Here is an 18942-nt window from a genome sequence, read left to right on the forward strand (position 1 = left end):
CCTTGGCTATATGCTGGAACTAACTTTGTAGAACAGGCTGGCCCCAAACTCACAGATATCCACCTGCCTCTGCCTCCTGAGTGCTGGGATTAAAGTCATGTGCCACCCTCCCCACCCCCCTACCCCCATCCCAAAGTTGGAAACTATAAGCTAAGAAGAAAGAGGAGAACTGTCTGGCACCATAATGGACCCAGGAGGAGCACAGTGCCCACAATGTCCAGGCCAGCAGAGCTCAGTGGTGTCATCAATGTCAGCTGCATAAAACAATTTAAAAATTATTTATCAGCACTACAACGTATTAATGTTGAACTTTCTGTCTTGGTAGGTTTTGAAATTGGACATTGCAAAGAAAATGTGTTTCCATACTACATTACACAATTTTCTATGAGAAGTAATTGACTTGAAAGTGTCCATTTAGCATCTAGAGATGGAAAAAATAGCAGGTAGCAATTTTAAAACATATCACAAAGCTATGATAGTCAAAACAGTGTGTTGTTAGTGTAGAGATAACAAACCTATGGAATATGCAATGGATTCCACATAGCAGGGTGGGAGCCCAGAAGACAGCTCAGGCAGTACAGCACCCGACAAACAAAGGGGAGGACCTGAGTTCTGATCTCAGGCACTGACGTCACATCAGTAAACAGTACTAGCCTGGCAGAGGCAGACACGGCCCTGAGGCTGGTTGCCAGCTGGCCTAAGCAAAGCGTTGAGCTGTGAGTTCAGTGAGAATATGACAATATGACCGTACTATGGAGAGCACAGCTGAAGTCACCCTTAGGCCTCTGTCTGCGCATATTAACATTGTGTTCATGTGCCACAACATGAACACAATGGGGAGAACACAACGGGGGAGAGGGCAGTCACTTCAATAACAGCTCTGAAACAACTGGATTTCTCCACACTGAAGAGTGAGGTGGAGCCTTACCTCACTCCGAATACAAAAATTAATTTACAGCCTATCAACAAACTAACTGTAAGAACTGAGGCCATGAAATTCTTAGACGTGAACGTAGGAATAAATCTTACCAATCTTGGATTGGGCAGTGGTTCCGATATATGGCAAGTCAACACAAACAACAAGAGAAAAGACAGATAAGCTGCACTGTATAAAGACAGGGAAGTGTTGCGTGCTTTTAATCCCAGCACTCAGGAGGCAGAGGCAGACAAGTCTCTGAGTGCGAGGCCAGCCTGGTCTAGGGAATGAGTACCAGGACAGTTATGGTGATACAGAGAAATCCTGTAGCAAAATAAAATAAAATAAATGAATAAAAATAATAATAAAAAAGGGAAAAAAGTTAAAGATAGATGTGTGTCAAAGGACATTATGAAGAACATGGCGCCTTGTGATACCGTGCCTGACATTCCAGCAGTCGGTCTGCTGAGGAGGAACAAGGGTGAATCTGAGGTTGAAAGAGGTTTTAAGTCGAAACTACAAAAAGTGGAAGAAGGAATAACAAGAACAAGAAGGCAAAGGGAAGGAGGAGGGAAAGAGCAGCCTAAAGAATAAAAATATCTGTGAATTCATGAAACTGATAAAGATCTAGTATGAGGCACAAATAACTCTGAAGACTCAGCAATGAGCGGCAACAACCCAATTCAAAGCGGGCAAGGGACTCAAGCAGGTAGGCACTGCTCCAAGCGATCAACAAAGGCACCGTAAGCACTGAGGAAGCCTGCGACATCATGAGGAAACGCTGTGCGTCTGAGCACTGCTGCACGCTCAGTGTCCACGACTGGAACCATCACAGGCAAGAAAAGAAGAAGTGGTGGCTGTGTTGGAAAGAGCGGGGCCTTGTGCGTAGCTTGTCGGGTGGCTGCAGAAACTGGGGCAGCTGCTGTGGGAAACGGTTTGGCAGACCCTCTGCAAACTAAACATAGAAGTCTCAGATGATTCAGCAATTCCACTTCTGATTATGGATCCAAATGGACTGCGGCAGACATTCAAAGACTGGTACATGAATATTCATCTTGGCAAATACTCAAAACTGGCTCAAAGGTAGAAAGCATTCAACCGCCCATCGGTGGATGGGCAGCTCAGTCAGATAGAGTATATCCACACAATGAAATACTAGCCTGTCACGACATGGGTGACTTTCAGAAGAGCAGGCTACAGGAGGACATATGGAAGGCCGCACGTCGTGTGATTCCTTACGGACACAGTACTAAGGACAGGGCAATCACAGAGAGGAAGAAGAATGGATGACTGCCAAGGGCAAGAGAGGCTTCACGAGTAATGGATACAGTTTCGTGTGGAGGAGATGGGAAGAGCTAATTAGTGGTGGTGGCTGCATAGCACTGTCAGCCTACTGTCAAGAGCTGCTGAACTGACACTTTCAAATGGTTAAAACAGTAAGTCATATGTCATGTGAATGGTCACAATTAAACACACACACACACACACACACACACACTCATACATATGATAGAAAGTCTTTTTAAGAACCTTCAGGAATCTGAGAATTTTTTTAAAAAAATCATTATCTATGATGTGGGAAGCCCAGTACGCTATGGCGGCACATGCCCATCTCCCTAGCATTTGGGAGATGGGAACAGGAGGATCCGTTCAAAGTTATCCTTCACTCCATAAGGAGGTCGAGGCTAGCCTGAGATGCATGGAATACGGCTCAGATTTTTTCCTCTCTTTCTATGATTGCCTATTAGTAAATGACCATTGTTAGTGAAATCACGAGAAAAGACAAGCCAACACCATTGTAGACTGCAGGGGTCCTACTAAAACATTTTTCATAATGAGGGACGGATCTACACGGTCTGTTTGTGAACAGCGGGTTTCTAACTTGCAACTAGATGCCTGGCAATAAGCTAAATGTGAACAGCACATAAAAAAAAAAAGGAGCATGCAAACTGTTCCCTTCTCAAACCCTTTTTGGGCAAAGGCTGTTGCTCTGCGGGCATTCCAGAATAGCGACAGCCCATGAGCCAGGTCAGCTTCGCCTCCTTCCCTCTGGAAAAGGCAGGCGGCTCTCCTTGAAACAGTCCTCTTGGCCTTGTACAGAGTCTGGAATTGGATACCTCTGGTGAAGAGCAACCTGTGTTCTGATCTTGCAGGGCTGCCAGCAGGAAGGGGGCGGGGCGGGGCGGGTGCTGCTTAGTGCTCAGGACTCTGGGCTTCCAGTCAGTGCTATCTGCAAGGCACTGCTTACATCCAGTTTATATCTTGGATATAGTTTGCACAGAACTCTGAAACTTGGTTTGAAAGCTACCAGTCTAATGCAACCCCCTCTTCCCTTGCCGAAAAGGCAGAGTCCAGAAGATGGGTGGTGTCCTGTGGACGAGAGTCCAGGGCTTGGTCTGAGGAATGAGGCCCTTTGTACTGTCTCTCAGAAGGCAGCCACATAGGGCCAGCAAGAAGTCATTGATTCCCAGTTGGGCCTCAGTTTCCCCAGTTTCCACCAGTGTTGTAGCTTCTATCCTGGAGCATGGAAGGACACGTGTTCCCCACTAGTATGTTGAAGCTCCTGTCTTCAGTGCAGAGGAGTTTGGGCAGGTGGGAAGTAGTTAGATTTTACAGAGGTTATGAGAGTGGAGACTCAATTAGGGACACTGCTGTCCTTATGAGGGGAAGGGGGTCTAAGTCTCTTTTTGCCATGTGAAGACCCAGGGAAGGTGACTGTGAGCCTGGAACCTGATTGTACCTCCCCGTGACCAGGAGTCATCAGCCTCAGAGCTATGAGGAAGAAACGATGCTATTTAAGCCACTAATCTGTGCTGCTCTGTGATAGCAGGCCCAGGCTGATGATAGCTTTCCATCTTGATACATAGAAATACCCACAAGTAACTCAGGAGCAGTGGGAGTTCACCGGCCCTCAGAGCATTTGACAAATTAGACAATGTCTAGTTTGAGAGAAATGAATTGCCAACAGAAATCTATTACACATGAAATCTATAGAGCCTGTGAATTATTGATCATTTATTAATTCTAAAAGCCTCAATTATTTCCATAGCTAAAAATTACTGAGTTTACATTTTTCGACTAGAATGGAGTAAATTAGAATTAATTTTAAGAAACTAGGCAATAAAATACCAATTATTTTCAAATTAACCATTACCACAAAAACTCCTTTGATAGTACACAGAACAAAAGAAAGGAAAAAAAGCAAGACCAAGCAGATGAAAAAACTACAGAGTAAAAAATTAGGAGAAGAAATGGGAATTTACTTAGAGGGAGATGAATAGCTTTGATTGTTTCCAGTCTTCAACGAGAGAGCACCAAAACACACAAACATTATGGTCAAGCTGATATTGAAAAACAAAACTGTAACCAGAAAGTGAAAGAGAAAAACTCCTAGAGACTAAATCAATTAATTGGAAAACAAATGAAAATAATAAACCCAGAACCTGAATTTGTTGAAAGAAAAAAAAAAACCAAAAACAAACATTAAAAAAAAACAAAAAACAAACAAGCCAATGAACTCATAAAATGGAGAGTCTTCCAGTTTGTTGCAGTAAACACGGGAAAGGTTTGCCATGTTGAAGGAGGAAGACGAGGAAGACATCCAAGAGAGGAAAATTATACAATGTGATGCACAAATCTAAACTGAAATATTCAATTGCAAGGAGAGGGAAAAACGGAAAATAAATAAAAATTATCAAACCTGATAATCAGAATAGATGAGTATCCATGGAAGGAATAGAAACGAGTCTCAAAGGCTTACATCCATAAAAGGAACGGAGCCCAAGTGTTTTATGGGGCAAATTTTTCAAAGCTTCAGGGCACACATAATTCTTACACTAGTTCAACTATTACCGATGGTTGAAAAAAAATCAATGTGTTACAATTTGCTTTATAAGCTGGTACCCAAAAGGGGTAAAGATGACAGACTGACTGCATGTGGAAGCAGAAATACAAATGTGAAGTAAATGTCTAGTGGGCAGGCTCCTACTCACAGGGCACCTAATCCAAGGACATGAGCTAGGACAATGGTATAAAATAAAATTGATTACCTCAAAGTCATCAAAACCAATTTTTAAAAATCCATGTTTGCTGAAGCTGTAGATCCAGTTTTGATGAAACTGCATTCCGAAATGGAAATGAATTGAAATGCATTTTAAAACTGGGCCTGAATAGTTCTATAAACCATAGACCCAGAACCGATAGCCAGCATCGTTTGTGTGTGTGTGTGTGTGTGTGTGTGTGTGTTTAAAAACATGAAAGTAGCAACTTTTAATGTAACTGTCACAAATATTTTTGGGAACATCTGTAATCAAATTGGAGCAACAGTAACAGTTCCAAGGTGACCCCAGAAGCACATTCCCGAGCCTCCCGGGAAGACTGGACATCCGAAAGTGCAAGGCATAATTTTGAAAGGGAGTATTCATGCAGGAGTCATAAACCAGAAGGTCTTAAACTGATCGACATCCTTTACAATGTGTAGGGAAACGGAAGGGTTAAGGAAAACTACAGTATTACAAGGGCACAGTTATTCAATTCATTTGGCATCAGGGCTAAAGCAGGGAGATGGGCGAATGGGACGGAAATAAAACCGATCCAAGATCCCCTTTACTATGACAAACCACATTTTCAAAGGACGATAGCATCTGATGGATTACGCAATAAATCTGTGGAGACAGATCTAAAAACCATTTCAAAGTTAATACAGTTATGTGTCATTTACCAAAATTTGAACAAAAAACTTCCAGATAGAATATACATGATGCTTTGAAAGAAATAGGCTCTCCGAGTCCAGCTGGGGAGCCCCTCCGAGTATCCCCAGAGAACACATATTCCATGAAGAAATAGATTAAAATATTTGACTGCATAACTATTTTCTATGTCTACATGGCTGAAAACAAACACACCTCATACAGATGCAAATAAAAATGGTCACCGAGTATAAGGATTATATAAACACATCTCCATTCTTCTTTTAAAACCTGGTTTTGTCTCTCAGCAGCCCACTGGTCATTTCACAGAGTCTGGTTGCCACTCTGGGAAGTGGGATTCTCAGCAGAGTCCCATTTATTTGCCAGAGGAAGAGGCCTCGTCCTTGTTTACTCTGAGGGACTGTGAAGAGAAGGGATGGAGATGGTGGTGGTGGTGGTGGGGAAGGCAGGTAGTTACTTGTTCTGAGCTCCTCCTCAGCACAGATGGAGGAGCCATTAAAATTGTCTGAGGGCAAGAGAGGGCCGGGGAAGTTTCTCCAACTTTCCATTCCCATTGTGAGGGGAAGATGGTGTAGATCTGAGGGCTGTGGAGCTAATCAGGGACAGAGAGCACAGAGCCCACAGAGTCTTGGGTGGCACACATGTGCAAGGAGCCCGCAGACCTCTTTGTGCTGAGCCCAGAATGAAAACAGTTCTTCGAATTTGGCTCAGGAAGTTACCAAAGGTGGGCAAGGGGACTCTTGATACTGAGTGCCCATAGTGGGGCTGAGATGTCAACAAACACACTTTGGAGAACATGATCCTTCAGAGCAGAGGACTTGGCCTTCCAGAACTTTCCTCAAACATACTGACTATGCCAGATCTTATAGAACTCCAGGCTTGTCAGGGGCAAGAAATAAGAGATTTCTTGTGAGGATAGGGTGTGGCAGGGTCATCAGGAGAGTAGTGGTCTGTGGAAGAGCAGCCTGAGGTTCCTCAGGTGTGAGAGTTAGAGACTAGATATATGAGGGCCAACCACTGGGCTAACCAACTCACGTTGCTGAACACTAAAACCACACAAACTAATAAGGCAAATTTAGGGCCATAGTCTGTGTACCAAAACATCCTGTAGTGGGCTCCATAAAAGCTTGCTGCCTAGACCAGCACACTGGGGACCTTCAGGAGGCAGGGATTTACAGAAGGTCCTAAAGTCACTGAGGGTGAGCTCCAAAGGGGTGAGGGAATTCTTGTTCTCTCATCTCTTGGTTGATTTTCTGACTCCTGGAGTTAAGCACTTTCTCTGCCACACACTCCCATCATGGCTCTCTGTCTTTATCTGAAGCCCAAAGCTATGAGGCCATCAGACTTTAGACTACAACCTGCTAAGCCATGCACCAAAACAACTTTTTTTCCTTTATAAGTTTATATTGCCTCAGACATTCCATTATAGTATGGGAAGTTGACCAACACAATCTCTTATTTCTTGCCCCTGACAGCCCTGGAGTTCTTTAAGACCTGGCATAGTAAGTATGTTTGAGGAAAGTTCTGGAAGGCCAAGTCCTCTGCTCTGAGGGGTCATGTCCTTCAAAGTGTGTTTGTTGACATCTCAGCCTTCGATAGAATCATGTCAGGAGGGAGGGGTTTGGGATGGGATGAGGAAACCCCCCCCCCAAAGCTCCATTCTTCCACCTGACAGCTAGAACAACGTATGAACCAGAACACAGGGTCTCACTGCATGAATCTGCTGGTGCCTTGATCTTGGACCTACCAGCTTCAGAGCTGTGGGAAGTAAGTTCCTGTTGTTTAGACATGACCTGGTGTGGAATGACATCAAAGTAGACCAAGGTACAAAGTCATGTGAAGGATACAGGGCAGGTAGGATGATATGAAATGATCAGATCTGAGGAAGCTAATTTGGGATTCTATTAAGCGTGGGAATGACTGTGTGTGTGTGTGTGTGTGTGTGTGTGTGTGTGTGTGTTGCTGTGAAAATCTGGAAGAAAGATCAGATGTTTCTTTGGAATATAAAACAGCTGAATCTTCTCAGCCCATCTGAGCTCTGCAGAAGGCAGACAAGCCAGTATTTATGAGTGATTACTGAAGACAATGAAGGAGAAAAGTGCCCTCAAAGCACAGACAAGCCATTTTGTCAAAGGAAAAAAATATAAATAACTAATACAAATGTGGAAAGAAATGTTCGAATAGCAGAGAAATCTGCTATTAAAAATGAAAGGCCACTATGTAAGTGTCAGACTGGCAAGCTAAATAGTAGGGTAGGAAGAGAAGAAACTCATTAGACAAAGAAAATGCCTCAGAAGATATTCTCTTCCCCACCTCAAAGTGCTGAGGTAAGGCCACAGCAGCAGCGCAGTGCCTACAGAGCCAGACTCCTTTAGCCTAGGAACCTGCCAGACTACACAGGCTTTAAAGACTCAGCTATTGTTCACAGCCCTGCAGGGGTCACGGCCAACAGCTCTCCAACCTGCAGTACATTCCTTTGAATATGATGGTATATCTTCCAGACAAATTTGTCTTGTGGAGGGAGCTGAAGTTCCTTTAAAGCCAACTGCCGATATACTATTTGTGATGATGAGGCATGTGTTTTCTCGTAAATCAGAGCTCAGAAGGTGCTGACCAAGGAGGAACCCCAGAGGCATGCAGAACCCCGGAAAGAACACGTGATACACACTGTACCTGGCAGGACACAGATAGTTTAGCCTGTCCAACGTAAAGGTCTCCCAACTGGTCTAGCCACAATCTTATGTTCATCTTTGAGATGTTGAAATATGAACTCGTCATCTCTGTGCCCTGGCTGTCATCGGATTAAAAACAACTTATAAAAATGACTCTCAAACCCTGCCTGATCTGGCACTTCTCTCTGTAGCTTCGTCTGACGACTTGGATTAACTTTGACCACAGTGACCATCTGGAAAATCCCTGTGGGTATCCAGTTGTTCCTGCCAGGTTCTTTGCATATTCTGTTTTCTCCTGCCCTTCCCCCCCTCCTTTAGACAAGGCTGGCCCTTGAACTAACTATATAGTGTGCAATGATCTTGAACTGCTCAACCTCCTGTCTCTACATCAGAGTGTTGGGACTCCAGGTATGCACCGCCATGTCTGATTTAGTGCTAGGGATGGAACTTAGTGCTTCAGGCAGGCTAGCTAAACATTCTACCCACAGAGCCATATAGTCAGCTCTCCCACTCATTTAACCACTAGTGATCAACCCGTTACATAGATCTTGCCTCAAAGGTTAGGTCATTCTGGGAGAGAATTTTAGCCCTTAATGCCTAGAACTACTCCAGCACACTGTATGGGTTTTAAGGCACCATCCAGAGTCACATTGGCATTGTATACAATTCGGGGTCTTTTGTGTGGGTCTCACTCTGGAAACTGGAAACCGGCAGGAAGGAAAATAAAGGACTTTGGCTGTTGTGCAAAGTCCAGCTCATGGCAAATTCTCAATGTAGCTGAGAGAAGAGAGAGGCTGCTTCACACACTTGGGGCCAGTACTTGGCAAGATCATTAATAACCCTCATCCCTATATGTATTCATTACTCCTGTATCAAGAGACTGGTCTGCTTCTCTTTTGGGGGGGGGGGCTTAGGCCCATCTCCCAATGCAGTGATGTTGGGCCAGAGGTGGATGCAGTTTGCTCCACAGAGGCCTGGTAGCTGATGCTCTATGATGGGAAGCATATGGTCCCTCTATAAGAAAACTGATTTAGAGCATTGGAAGAGGATGGGCCGCCACGAAGGCCAGCCAGTTCTGACCGCCATCCAGGCTGAGTTCTGACTTATGTTCACAGTGCCACACACAGGTAAGTTACATGCTGCTTTTTGCTAGTGTTTCGGGGTGGTTCAAGATATGGTAGGAATACCTGAAATATTAGTCTTTTATCTTAAACCCTAATCACTATTAGATTGCCTTCACACCACTGTCTGTAAGACTTCATCCTTTTCTATAGTAACCGTGGGCCTGGTCCCATGTGACCTACAGGAAAGCAATGATCAACACCTGTTATCTGGGCACCCACTGGGGACCCAATCATTATGTGACATTTAAAAGCCATTCTACGAGTCAGTGCTTTCAATTGGCCATGTTCTCACTTAGCACCGTCTGAAGCTCTGCCGCATCCTTAATTGTTCTGACTTTCAGGGATTCAGTGTTATTGCCAGTGATTCTCTAGCCACCTAAAACATAATAGGTAGTCTATGAAACTTTATCGAGTAAACAAATTGTTTTCTTTTGCTTCCATTTAGTAAGCATCTCGACAGCTCTTCCTCCACCACAGCATCCCAGCTCAGAACACATCCTCCCTCCCTGCCATGTGGCCTGTCTTCCAGGAAGCACAATTCTCAAATGTTCTCTGCCCTTATAAGTCAAATTCCAACCCAATTTATTGGCTCCTTTGATGTGGAAGCAGTGGTGTAGGTCCATTGGCAGTGCCAGGCATTGTATCGAAACAGCGTATTATACACAGATTTCGGACATGCAATCACATGTTTGATAAATGTCCCCCTCACTTCTTGTTTTCTGATGCTCTCTCCCTCTCATGCTTCTAGGGACATCCCCCCTTCCATGGCAACAGTCACATACCCATGGCAACAGCCACATGTCAACGCATCCATAACGATTCTTATGAATTCTAATAAGATCAGTAATTGTTGTCATTTGCTCTGAGCTAGGCAGTGAGGGAAACCTGTATGGTGTCCCTTGTTTTATGAAAAAGAGCTGAGGTCTAAATTTCAGGCCTCAGGGCGTAGTAGGCGACAGACAAGGGGTCAAATTCCAAAGGGCTGCTGGCCCTTCCCTAGGGGTCAGCCTCCACCCTTCCTTCCCTCAGTGGAAGGCTAGCACTTGCCTAGTCTCTCTGCCATCAACACTCACTTCTTACAAGCTGTCACTGCAAAGTCAGAATGGCTGATAGCAGCCACCAGTGTCACCTCCGGAGGCTGAATGGGTTCTGAGCTTCAACCAAACAAGACAAACAAGACGTAGGTTAGAAAGCAGTCCAGTTAGAATCTCACCCACGGACACGCTGGCCAATCCAGCATGTACCCCAGGCTCGGTAGGAAGGAGCTTGGAGGAAAGGAGCATATCATAACAAAGGCAGGGAAAAAAAAGCCTCCCCTGGTCTCCAGTTGGGGACTTTTGAAAGACACACTTAAAGCCCAGGCCATTCTCAAACTCATTGGAGTTTGAATGTAGTATAGTGGAGGGTGACTTCGAACTCTTAATCTCTCTGATACCACCTGCCAAGTCTGAGATTACAGGCATGGGCCTTCGAACCTCAGGGGTCAGGAGCTTTTGGTGATGAAATAGAACTCACTCATTTGATTTTCCTTAGAGCCTGCATGTGGGTGTTTCACGTCCCAGCTCAACATATCCACTTCCTTCAGGACTCTGCTTTATTTCTATTCTTTTCAAACTTGGGTCACTTAGTGTGGATTGATACCTCTTCTCTTGGGAATTGATAGCATAATGGCCTATTTATTTTTCTATTCATATCTTGTGTGAAAAAGGCACTTAAGGCTTCTAATGAAAACAAGTTACATCTCACTGATGACCCAGCCAAAGTCCTGCTCTCTTAACTTGCTCCATGAGCAATGCTACTTCTAGAAGCTTCTACAGTGACTTCCAGATGAATTTAACTGCTATATTCCTCAGCACGTGGGACTGATGCTGTTTGAGCATCTGCCTTTCAGGTCCACTTCTTTTTAATTAACTTGCCAGGCCCTGGAAGGCAAGGGTGTGCTGTGTGCATCTTTCCATTCTTTCTGCTTTGCTGCCTGGGACTTATCACCTGTCCACACCTCCTAGGAGAAATACCTTCATATTCCTTTGGTGTTAAGAGGAAATTGCCAATCACACATTGGTGAGTTTAGGAGTTTCCTGGTCCACTGAGCAGCCTTCTGACATACTGTGAACTGTATGTTTTCAATTTTCTTCTCTGTCCATTTACTTACTTACTTACTTAATTTGTTTGAAGTCCCTCTGTCATCACATCTTTACTCTAGCATTATTAACTCCTTGAGAGTGCAGTGCTTAGGAGAAGACTCTTAAGTTCCAACCATCCACCTGCCCTCCAGGACACCAGGATCTGGTCCTATCTCCTCTAGAGTCCTAGTCGCCAACACAACCCTAAAGTCCCAGGTATCCATCACCTCTGACTCTTTCCAGCATCTGCTCTGTGTGGGCCCTGATCTGACTCCACCGGTGTCCATCCCTCCCAGATGTGCCCTCCTTATCCCACTCCCTAGACTGCCTATCCATCCTCAGCCACACCCTGTATCTCTCAGCTACTTAGCTCTGGGAGAATATGGTGTGTAGCCTTCGTCCCTGCTCTGTTTCAGGTTCCTGACCATAAATTCCAAATAAGCCCTTGGGACACTGGTGTGTCTTGACTAAACTTTCATAACATACAGACTCTCGTTCCTAAGATAGCTCGTGTCTTTTTCCTTGCTGTTCAATGGACACATTCCTTGTTCCTTCCCCTCTCTGCTTCTTAGTTCACTGGGGATATTGAAGTGCTCTGAGAGTTCTCTAATACTCTCTCTCCTTCTCCTTCTTCCCGTAGTGCTCTCATCCCTTGATGGCTTCCTTATTTCTTTCTTTCGGGCACTTCTCTTGGCTCTTGGCTCTGCCATTGGTGTTCTATTCTATCTGATCCTTCCCATCAGGATATAAACATAATGGCTATCGCTTCTCAGCCTTTTGGCTAAGATCAAGAGTAAACATTAAGGCCTATCTTCTGCTTTTGAGAGTTGCCCCTGACTCTCTCGAGCACCGCCCTTTCCTGGAGCTCCTAGCAAACTCTTCCTGAAAGTTGTCTGCCTTCCTGCATCTCATTTGGCCTTCCATTCTCCCTGGAGGATGCACAGTAGGGCTTCTGTTCCCAGCACTCTACAGAAGCCTTCAGCCTCACCTGACTGCTCTCCACCTCAGTCTTCCTCTTGCTCTACTTGGGAGCTGTGTGTGACACAATCGATTACTATTCTTGTCTTTCCTAATTTTTCTCCCACCTCCTGGGCTACACCCTCCCCCTTTCTTTTGCTGCCTGCTTCCCTCTGTGACTGAAACCTCTGAGGTGTGGTTCTTCTCTGTCTTTTCTCTGGATGCCTCCCCTCTGGCAGGCCTCCCCGTGCTGTACACTCGCTGTACACATTGGTGCGCCCAGCTCTCACAGTTTTACCCTTAGCCCCTGTCCCCCCAAAGCTCCCAGTGCACACACCTTGTGCCCACCAGGCAGACACTCAGATGTCTAAGAGACATTCCCAGCACAGTGGGAGAGCAATGCTCCTCTGATGTCCCACTTGCCCCAGCTCCTGCCCACCATTCTTTTCAGTCTTTGTCAAAGGTATCACCATTGACGCAGTTGTTCTGGTTCTGGCCTTAGAAATTACACTTGATTTCTCGACCCTGTGCCCGCCTCTGCCTTTGAAGGAAGTGCAGAGTGCGGTCACTCCTCACTGCTTCCACTTGGCCAGTACACCAGAGGCCCAGGCCTTACAATCTCTCTCCTAGACCTTCAGCCTCCTAGCTGGTCTACTTGTTTGCTTGCAATAGGCCACTCTCTACCCGGCCTACAGTAATCATTACAAAATATAAAGATGCTAACCACCCCCCCCCAACAGCTTCCATCATAAGAGTATACAAATTTTACTTCTACCCCACATGAGGTGACCTTATCTGCTCTTGGCCCTTTTTTTTTTTTTTTTTTTTTGTCCTTGCCTCTTGCCCTGGCTTGAGCAGGTGAGGCTTTTCCATCTTTGCAGCCACTGTTCCCTCTGCCAACCTGTTCTTGCCTCAGGATTTTACAAGCTTAGTTCAGTCAGGCCTCTGCTGGAGCATCCCTGACACTCCACAGTACTTGTCAGAACACCTGTTCTGTCATCCTTATGCTACCTGGCCTCTCATTCTGGGGACACTCCAACTCCGACAGTACTTATTGATCCTTCACAGTTTCAGTGTCTTTCTCGAGTAAGGATTTTCTGCCTTGTTCACCCTCAGCGCCTGAAACAAGGGTTCAGCACACATTTGTGGGGGGAGCAGGTGCAGCTATAATAGTGTTCCCTCTGGGAGGCAGAAAGAGAAGGAGTGTGGGAAGGAAAGGAAGCAGGGTGGCCAAAGAGTGTCGCTCCAGTAACCTCAAAGCTCCAACGTCCTTCCAGGAAGACTTAGGAGCAAGGACAAGGAAGGACATATAGGGTAGGCCTCTCCAGTAGCCATGTTCCTCAGAAATCCTGCAGCTGTAGAAATCATCTGTGCTTTTACTGTCTCAAACTGTAGCTACTGGCCACAGCTGGTCATTGGGTACTTAGAAAGTGCCTGGTGGGATTAAGAGATGGGATTTGGGTATAATTTAATTTTAACACACATTTAAACAACTACATGTGGCTGGTGGCTATATTGTTAAAAAGTATCTTTCTTCCATGTGTGGTAGCAATGGCAGTTGAAAAAACTGGTCAACATCTGGGAATAGTTGGCACTCAAAACCCAGACCTGTTATTCTGACACAGAATGGAACTATACGACACAGTAAGGTACTGTAATTGATTCTGGGTTCAGGGCATTTTAGAAGGCACATTTGCTATGATTTTGTGTTTGTTATAGTTGGTGGTAACCAGCATGTGAGTCTGTATTTTAGTTTACAAACTAAAAATAGCAAAGAAGTGCTTTGGGATGGCATGGGAGGCCTTTCAGAGATAGCAGACTGTTCCCAGTGGATTGGCTTTGTTGATACTTATAATGAGCTAATTAATTTTGACAACAGCTAATTTTGCATCTGCAAAAAATTGGATTTACAACATTATTGTACTGTTTTCAAGCTGTCATCTGCAACTTCTGGGATGGTTTTGGATAAGAGTGGTATCTGTTTTCAAACTCACTGCTAAAATAAGAGAGTATTTGCTTACTGGAATTTTTTAATGGTAGATTCTTTACGAGTTTTTAATTAGTTTGGACATGAAAAATATTTCTGTTGTGAACGGCTTACCATATTCTCTTCCACACTGAATTCAGAGAACAAAATGAGCACAAACAGAGCCTGAGCAGACACTACAACCAACATAGCAGAGCGAACCATCTAATCTGATCACACGTACAGTCACACGTTTGGCCAGAACGTGCATGGGGTCTATTTTCAACCCAAGACGAGACTTTCTTCCCCACCTACAGCAGAACAGGAGCAGAAGTATCCAGTAGTCTGATGGGGGGTGGACTCTAAAGAGACTGCATGGATTAAGTTAACCAGGCTTTAGGGCATTAAGAAAAGTTGACATTCTCCTTAAAGAGACCAACAAATCTGTAGCAGCCAGGCACCTTCTTAAGTGCAGCTGACAAAGTAGTGCTCTAGGACCCAATGCAAAGAAGACTGGAATAAAGACTCCATAGTTCCCACCAGGGAGTCCTTCCGGTGCCTTTGAAATGCAGACCCCTCTTCCTCCTTAGAAGGTAGGGGTAGGTAGGACCCCCCACGGAGACTCCCAGCCCATGGCTGTTGAGCAGTGGGGCTGAGAACACTTACCAATGGGCATCACGAGGAAGAAAGGCAGCCAGCAGAGGACGAAGCAACCCACCACGATGCCCAGCGTCTTGGCGGCTTTCTTCTCTCGGGAAAACTTGAGCAGCCTCACGGAGAAGTGAGTCTTATTCTTGGCACTGCTTACCCCGCCGCCTTCTGCAGGGACATTTTTACGGTGGATACGGAGCGTCACTTGCTCTGAGTCTGACTTATCGGTCTTGAGGCCAGACTTGAGGCCCCGGCTTTCTCTCTTGGCTACTACGTAGACTCGACAGTACATAACCAGGATGATGGCCAGTGGCACATAGAAAGATCCCAGCGCGGAGAACAGCACGTAGCCTGGCTCCTCATTGATCTGGCAAATGGTCTCATCCTCCGGAGCCGGCTGCCTCCAGCCAAACAGGGGTCCGATGGAGATGACCAAGGAAAGCGCCCAGACGCAGAGCAGAGCCCTAACGCCCCTCCTCTGTGTGACAATTGTGGGGTAGCGCAGCGGGTAGCTCACACCAATGTATCGGTCGATGGAGATGATGCAGAGGCCCATGATGGACGCTGTGCAGCATAAGACGTCCACTGCCGCCCAGATGTTGCAGAACACCCTGCCAAAGGCCCAGTAGCCCAGGATCTCAAAGATGGCAGAGAAGGGCAGCACGGTGGAAGTGAGAAGGAGGTCTGCCACAGCCAGGTTGACAATGTAGTAGTGAGTCACTGAGTGCAGATGCCGATGACAGGCCACCGAGAGGATCACTAAAATGTTCCCCAGGACCCCGAAAATGATGAGGCCCCCCAAGATCACCCCAAGCAGAATGGCCTTAGAAATGTTCACCGGTGCTGGCGGGTGGGTGCAGTTGGAGCCTTCAGAAGCATTTTCAGAGAGAAGCACCATGGTCCCGGGGAGGGGGGGGGCAAGGTCCGGCTTTGGACAGCCACCCTCTGGTGGGGGGCGGAAGCGGGCGTGAGAAAGCCAAGTCAAAAAATGTCAACTTTGGGGAATCCTGCCAGCTGGGTTGGGCTGGGGGAGGGAGAGAACACACCTGTTGCAAACCATCCTAGGCAGCCCTGGGAACCGTCAGAGGGCCGCATTAAGGTACAGAGCATTAAAAGGGACATGGCCAGGGGCGCTCTAGGCTTCTGGGGACACCCAATGTTTAAAAGGACATGCTGCAAAAGCAACCAGAAATTACAAAAATTCGCTTTTCTATGCAGTCTGATCCATCCTGTGCATCCACACCATTAGAAATTCACAAGTCTATGACTAGTCTTTGCTGAAATAGTAGCTAAATGTGACTCAGCTTTCGAAGCTCAAGGCAGGGACGCTGGGCATCTGAGCGCTGCAGCTGACCGGCAGTTACTCTCAACTTGGCCGCCCCATCTATGGGATACCGCTAGCTCCAGCTTCTAGGAGTTCTGGCTAGGTGACATGGGTCTGAAATATTTGCTGAGACCGAAGTGGCCCAGGAGCTTCGTTTATCTGAATCCAGCTGAAAATAAAAAGCACAAAGAAAAAGGCAGACCATGAGCCAGGCGCCCTGGACAGCCAGGCCCCGGGGAGCTCGCCCAGTAACAGACTCCTGCTGGGAGCCCGCTGCTCTGCAGTCCGTGAGTGGCTTTGTGCGGCCCTGACGTAGGCAACACGGGACAAGGGAGGGGACTGCGTGCTCTGTCCCCCTCTGCAGTCCTCCCCAGTTCTCCCTTCTGGGAAGATGCTTTCGAAGGCTTCACCTCGCCTTAGCTAACCAAGTTCAAAATCCAAAACAAAAGCAAGCGGGGGGAAAAAAAAATCAAAATCTCCCCGCCTCAAATAATGACACCAAACCCCAAGCTGCAGTAGCTGGAAGCTGAATTTCGAGAGATGGGTTGGAGAAAATAAAACCCCGAAACGCCCCCTTCCTGCACCACCACCTCAGCTCCACACGCTCAAAGGCAGCTGCGGTTACCAACAGAGGCAAGCTGGTGGAATCTGGAGGATCCTCGGTGTCGCCTTTTGAACAGGTTGCACCGTCTTCACCTGGAGAGGGCGGCTTGGGAGTGCGAACCTCAGAGAACACGGAACCGCAGGGCTACCACGCGCACGCTCACTCCCGCGGAATTTGCGCTCTTGGGAGCAGAGCGCGCGGGTCTGCTTGGTCTGCCTATCATCCAAGCCACCCTCAAGAAAGAGCCAGGTTCCCAGCAAAGCCAATCCCCAGGGCTAAACAGGGCCTGGATGGATTCAGACAGGATCTCCAAGGGGCGCCCGCTCTAGGGATTCCAGTCTTGAGCCACACCCGGGCTTTACGGGAGACCTGGGTGGGAGCGCATTACTCCTCGGACCAGGTTTTGCAAGTAGCAGTCACTGCGGATTCCCTAAGGGACTTAAAAAAAAAAAAAAGAAAAGAAAAGAAAAATAAAAAAAGAAAAATCAAGTCCTTGTGCAGTGCCAGCAGTCGGGGATGCCTGGGATTTTCTGGGCTGGGGTCATGAGCTACCTAAATAACCCGATTTCTACACTGCAAAAGGACCAGAACAGGAGACATAAGACAGGGCTTTGGGGCTTGGGGACCTGCATACTTTGTCTTTTGGGGTAGAGCCCTATGGCAGAGATCTCAGGAGCAGGCTACTGTGAAAAATCACAAGTTCAAGCCTTCACAGGTGATAACCAAACCAAGCCACCACTGCAGAACCCGCTTTCTCCCACCTGGGGTCTATATATGTTATATATGACACTTGTTAACTAGAAGGTAGCTTCACATGGCAAATCAGGGAAACCTGGTGGTTTGGGGTGTTGGTATCAAAGCCAGTCCCAAAGCGGAGACGCGGGGCTAAGTCTAGGGGCACACCGGCCCACCCCACGACCCGGCCCTGCGGGATGCAGGCACTCCGCACCGCTGCGCTACTCACCTGCTGCGCGGCTGCGGAGGCCCCGGCGTCAGGAGAAGCGGACCTTCGGTCCTTGCAGCACCAGCTGCTGAAGAGGACAGGGGACAGTCTCCAAAGACCAAGACCCAGTCCTTAGCACCCGCTGACTCACCCCACCACTGCCGATCACCTCAAACTCCGGGCTCGCTTCTGCTTCTCCTGGATCTTTTAAAATAAAGACTGAAAACAGAAAAGAAATGACAGATACAGCAAGCCAATAACTCCGCGATCACCAGTTTGATATTCAGTTCCTGGACACCAGAAAAGAGCGGCTCGGAACTTTGCAGCTCGGGTTGACGTAGTACAGGCAGGCGGTAGCCTTGCGAGTACCGTAATCTCCAGCTGTTACCGTAATCCTCTGCAGCAACCCGCACAACTCGTAAAACTCCTGGTTATTGTCCTCCTTACTTAAGTGAATGTGTCTATCTTCCTCTCCGTTTCTTTGTCCCTTTCCGATCTCTCCTCCGTGTCTTCTCTTCCCGTTTTCCCTTCCTCTTTTCTATCCTCCATCTTCCACTCTTGATACTGATCCCCCTCCCTCTCCTTCCCTTCTTGGGGTCTCCACCTATCAATAGGCTGATGTATACATTAAAAAATGAAACAAGAAAACTCAAAACCAATCAACCCAAAGCAGACTCCCTTCCAAGTTCTAACTAAATAGATAATATGCTCACAGAAATTGCCCAAAGGTTACTTTGAAAAGATTAGTCCAACTCCTGGTCCCGGGTTTGTTTCAGTCAGGAAGTATGTGGCTGGTGGTGACGAATGTGCAGGTGCTTGACATTATTTGCAGATGTTTAAAAAGTACACAAGCCCAGAGAAGATTCCTTAAATTTGATTGCAATAGTTCAAGGAAAATAAGGTCTTTTAAAATATGATCCACCTTTCATTTGGCTACACAGAGTTTTAAAAAT

At 46.5% G+C, this 18942-nt stretch overlaps 1 protein-coding gene across 1 annotated transcript in view; it reads right to left on the minus strand.

The window, feature by feature from the left end:
- The window catches only part of Adra1a (adrenoceptor alpha 1A), an 85616-nt gene extending 67341 nt beyond the window's left edge, over positions 1-18275 (minus strand). The window contains exons 1-2 of the mRNA XM_052191128.1: positions 18011-18275; positions 15134-16611 (exon numbers count right to left, since the gene is read on the minus strand). Coding sequence (XP_052047088.1) covers positions 15134-16016 — 883 coding nt within the window. The 5' untranslated portion in view covers positions 16017-16611; positions 18011-18275. The remainder of the gene's footprint in view (positions 1-15133; positions 16612-18010) is intronic.
- Positions 18276-18942: the final 667 nt, after the last annotated feature.

Source organism: Apodemus sylvaticus, chromosome 8, assembly GCF_947179515.1.
Source record: "Apodemus sylvaticus chromosome 8, mApoSyl1.1, whole genome shotgun sequence".
Taxonomy (NCBI): Eukaryota; Metazoa; Chordata; class Mammalia; order Rodentia; family Muridae; genus Apodemus; species Apodemus sylvaticus.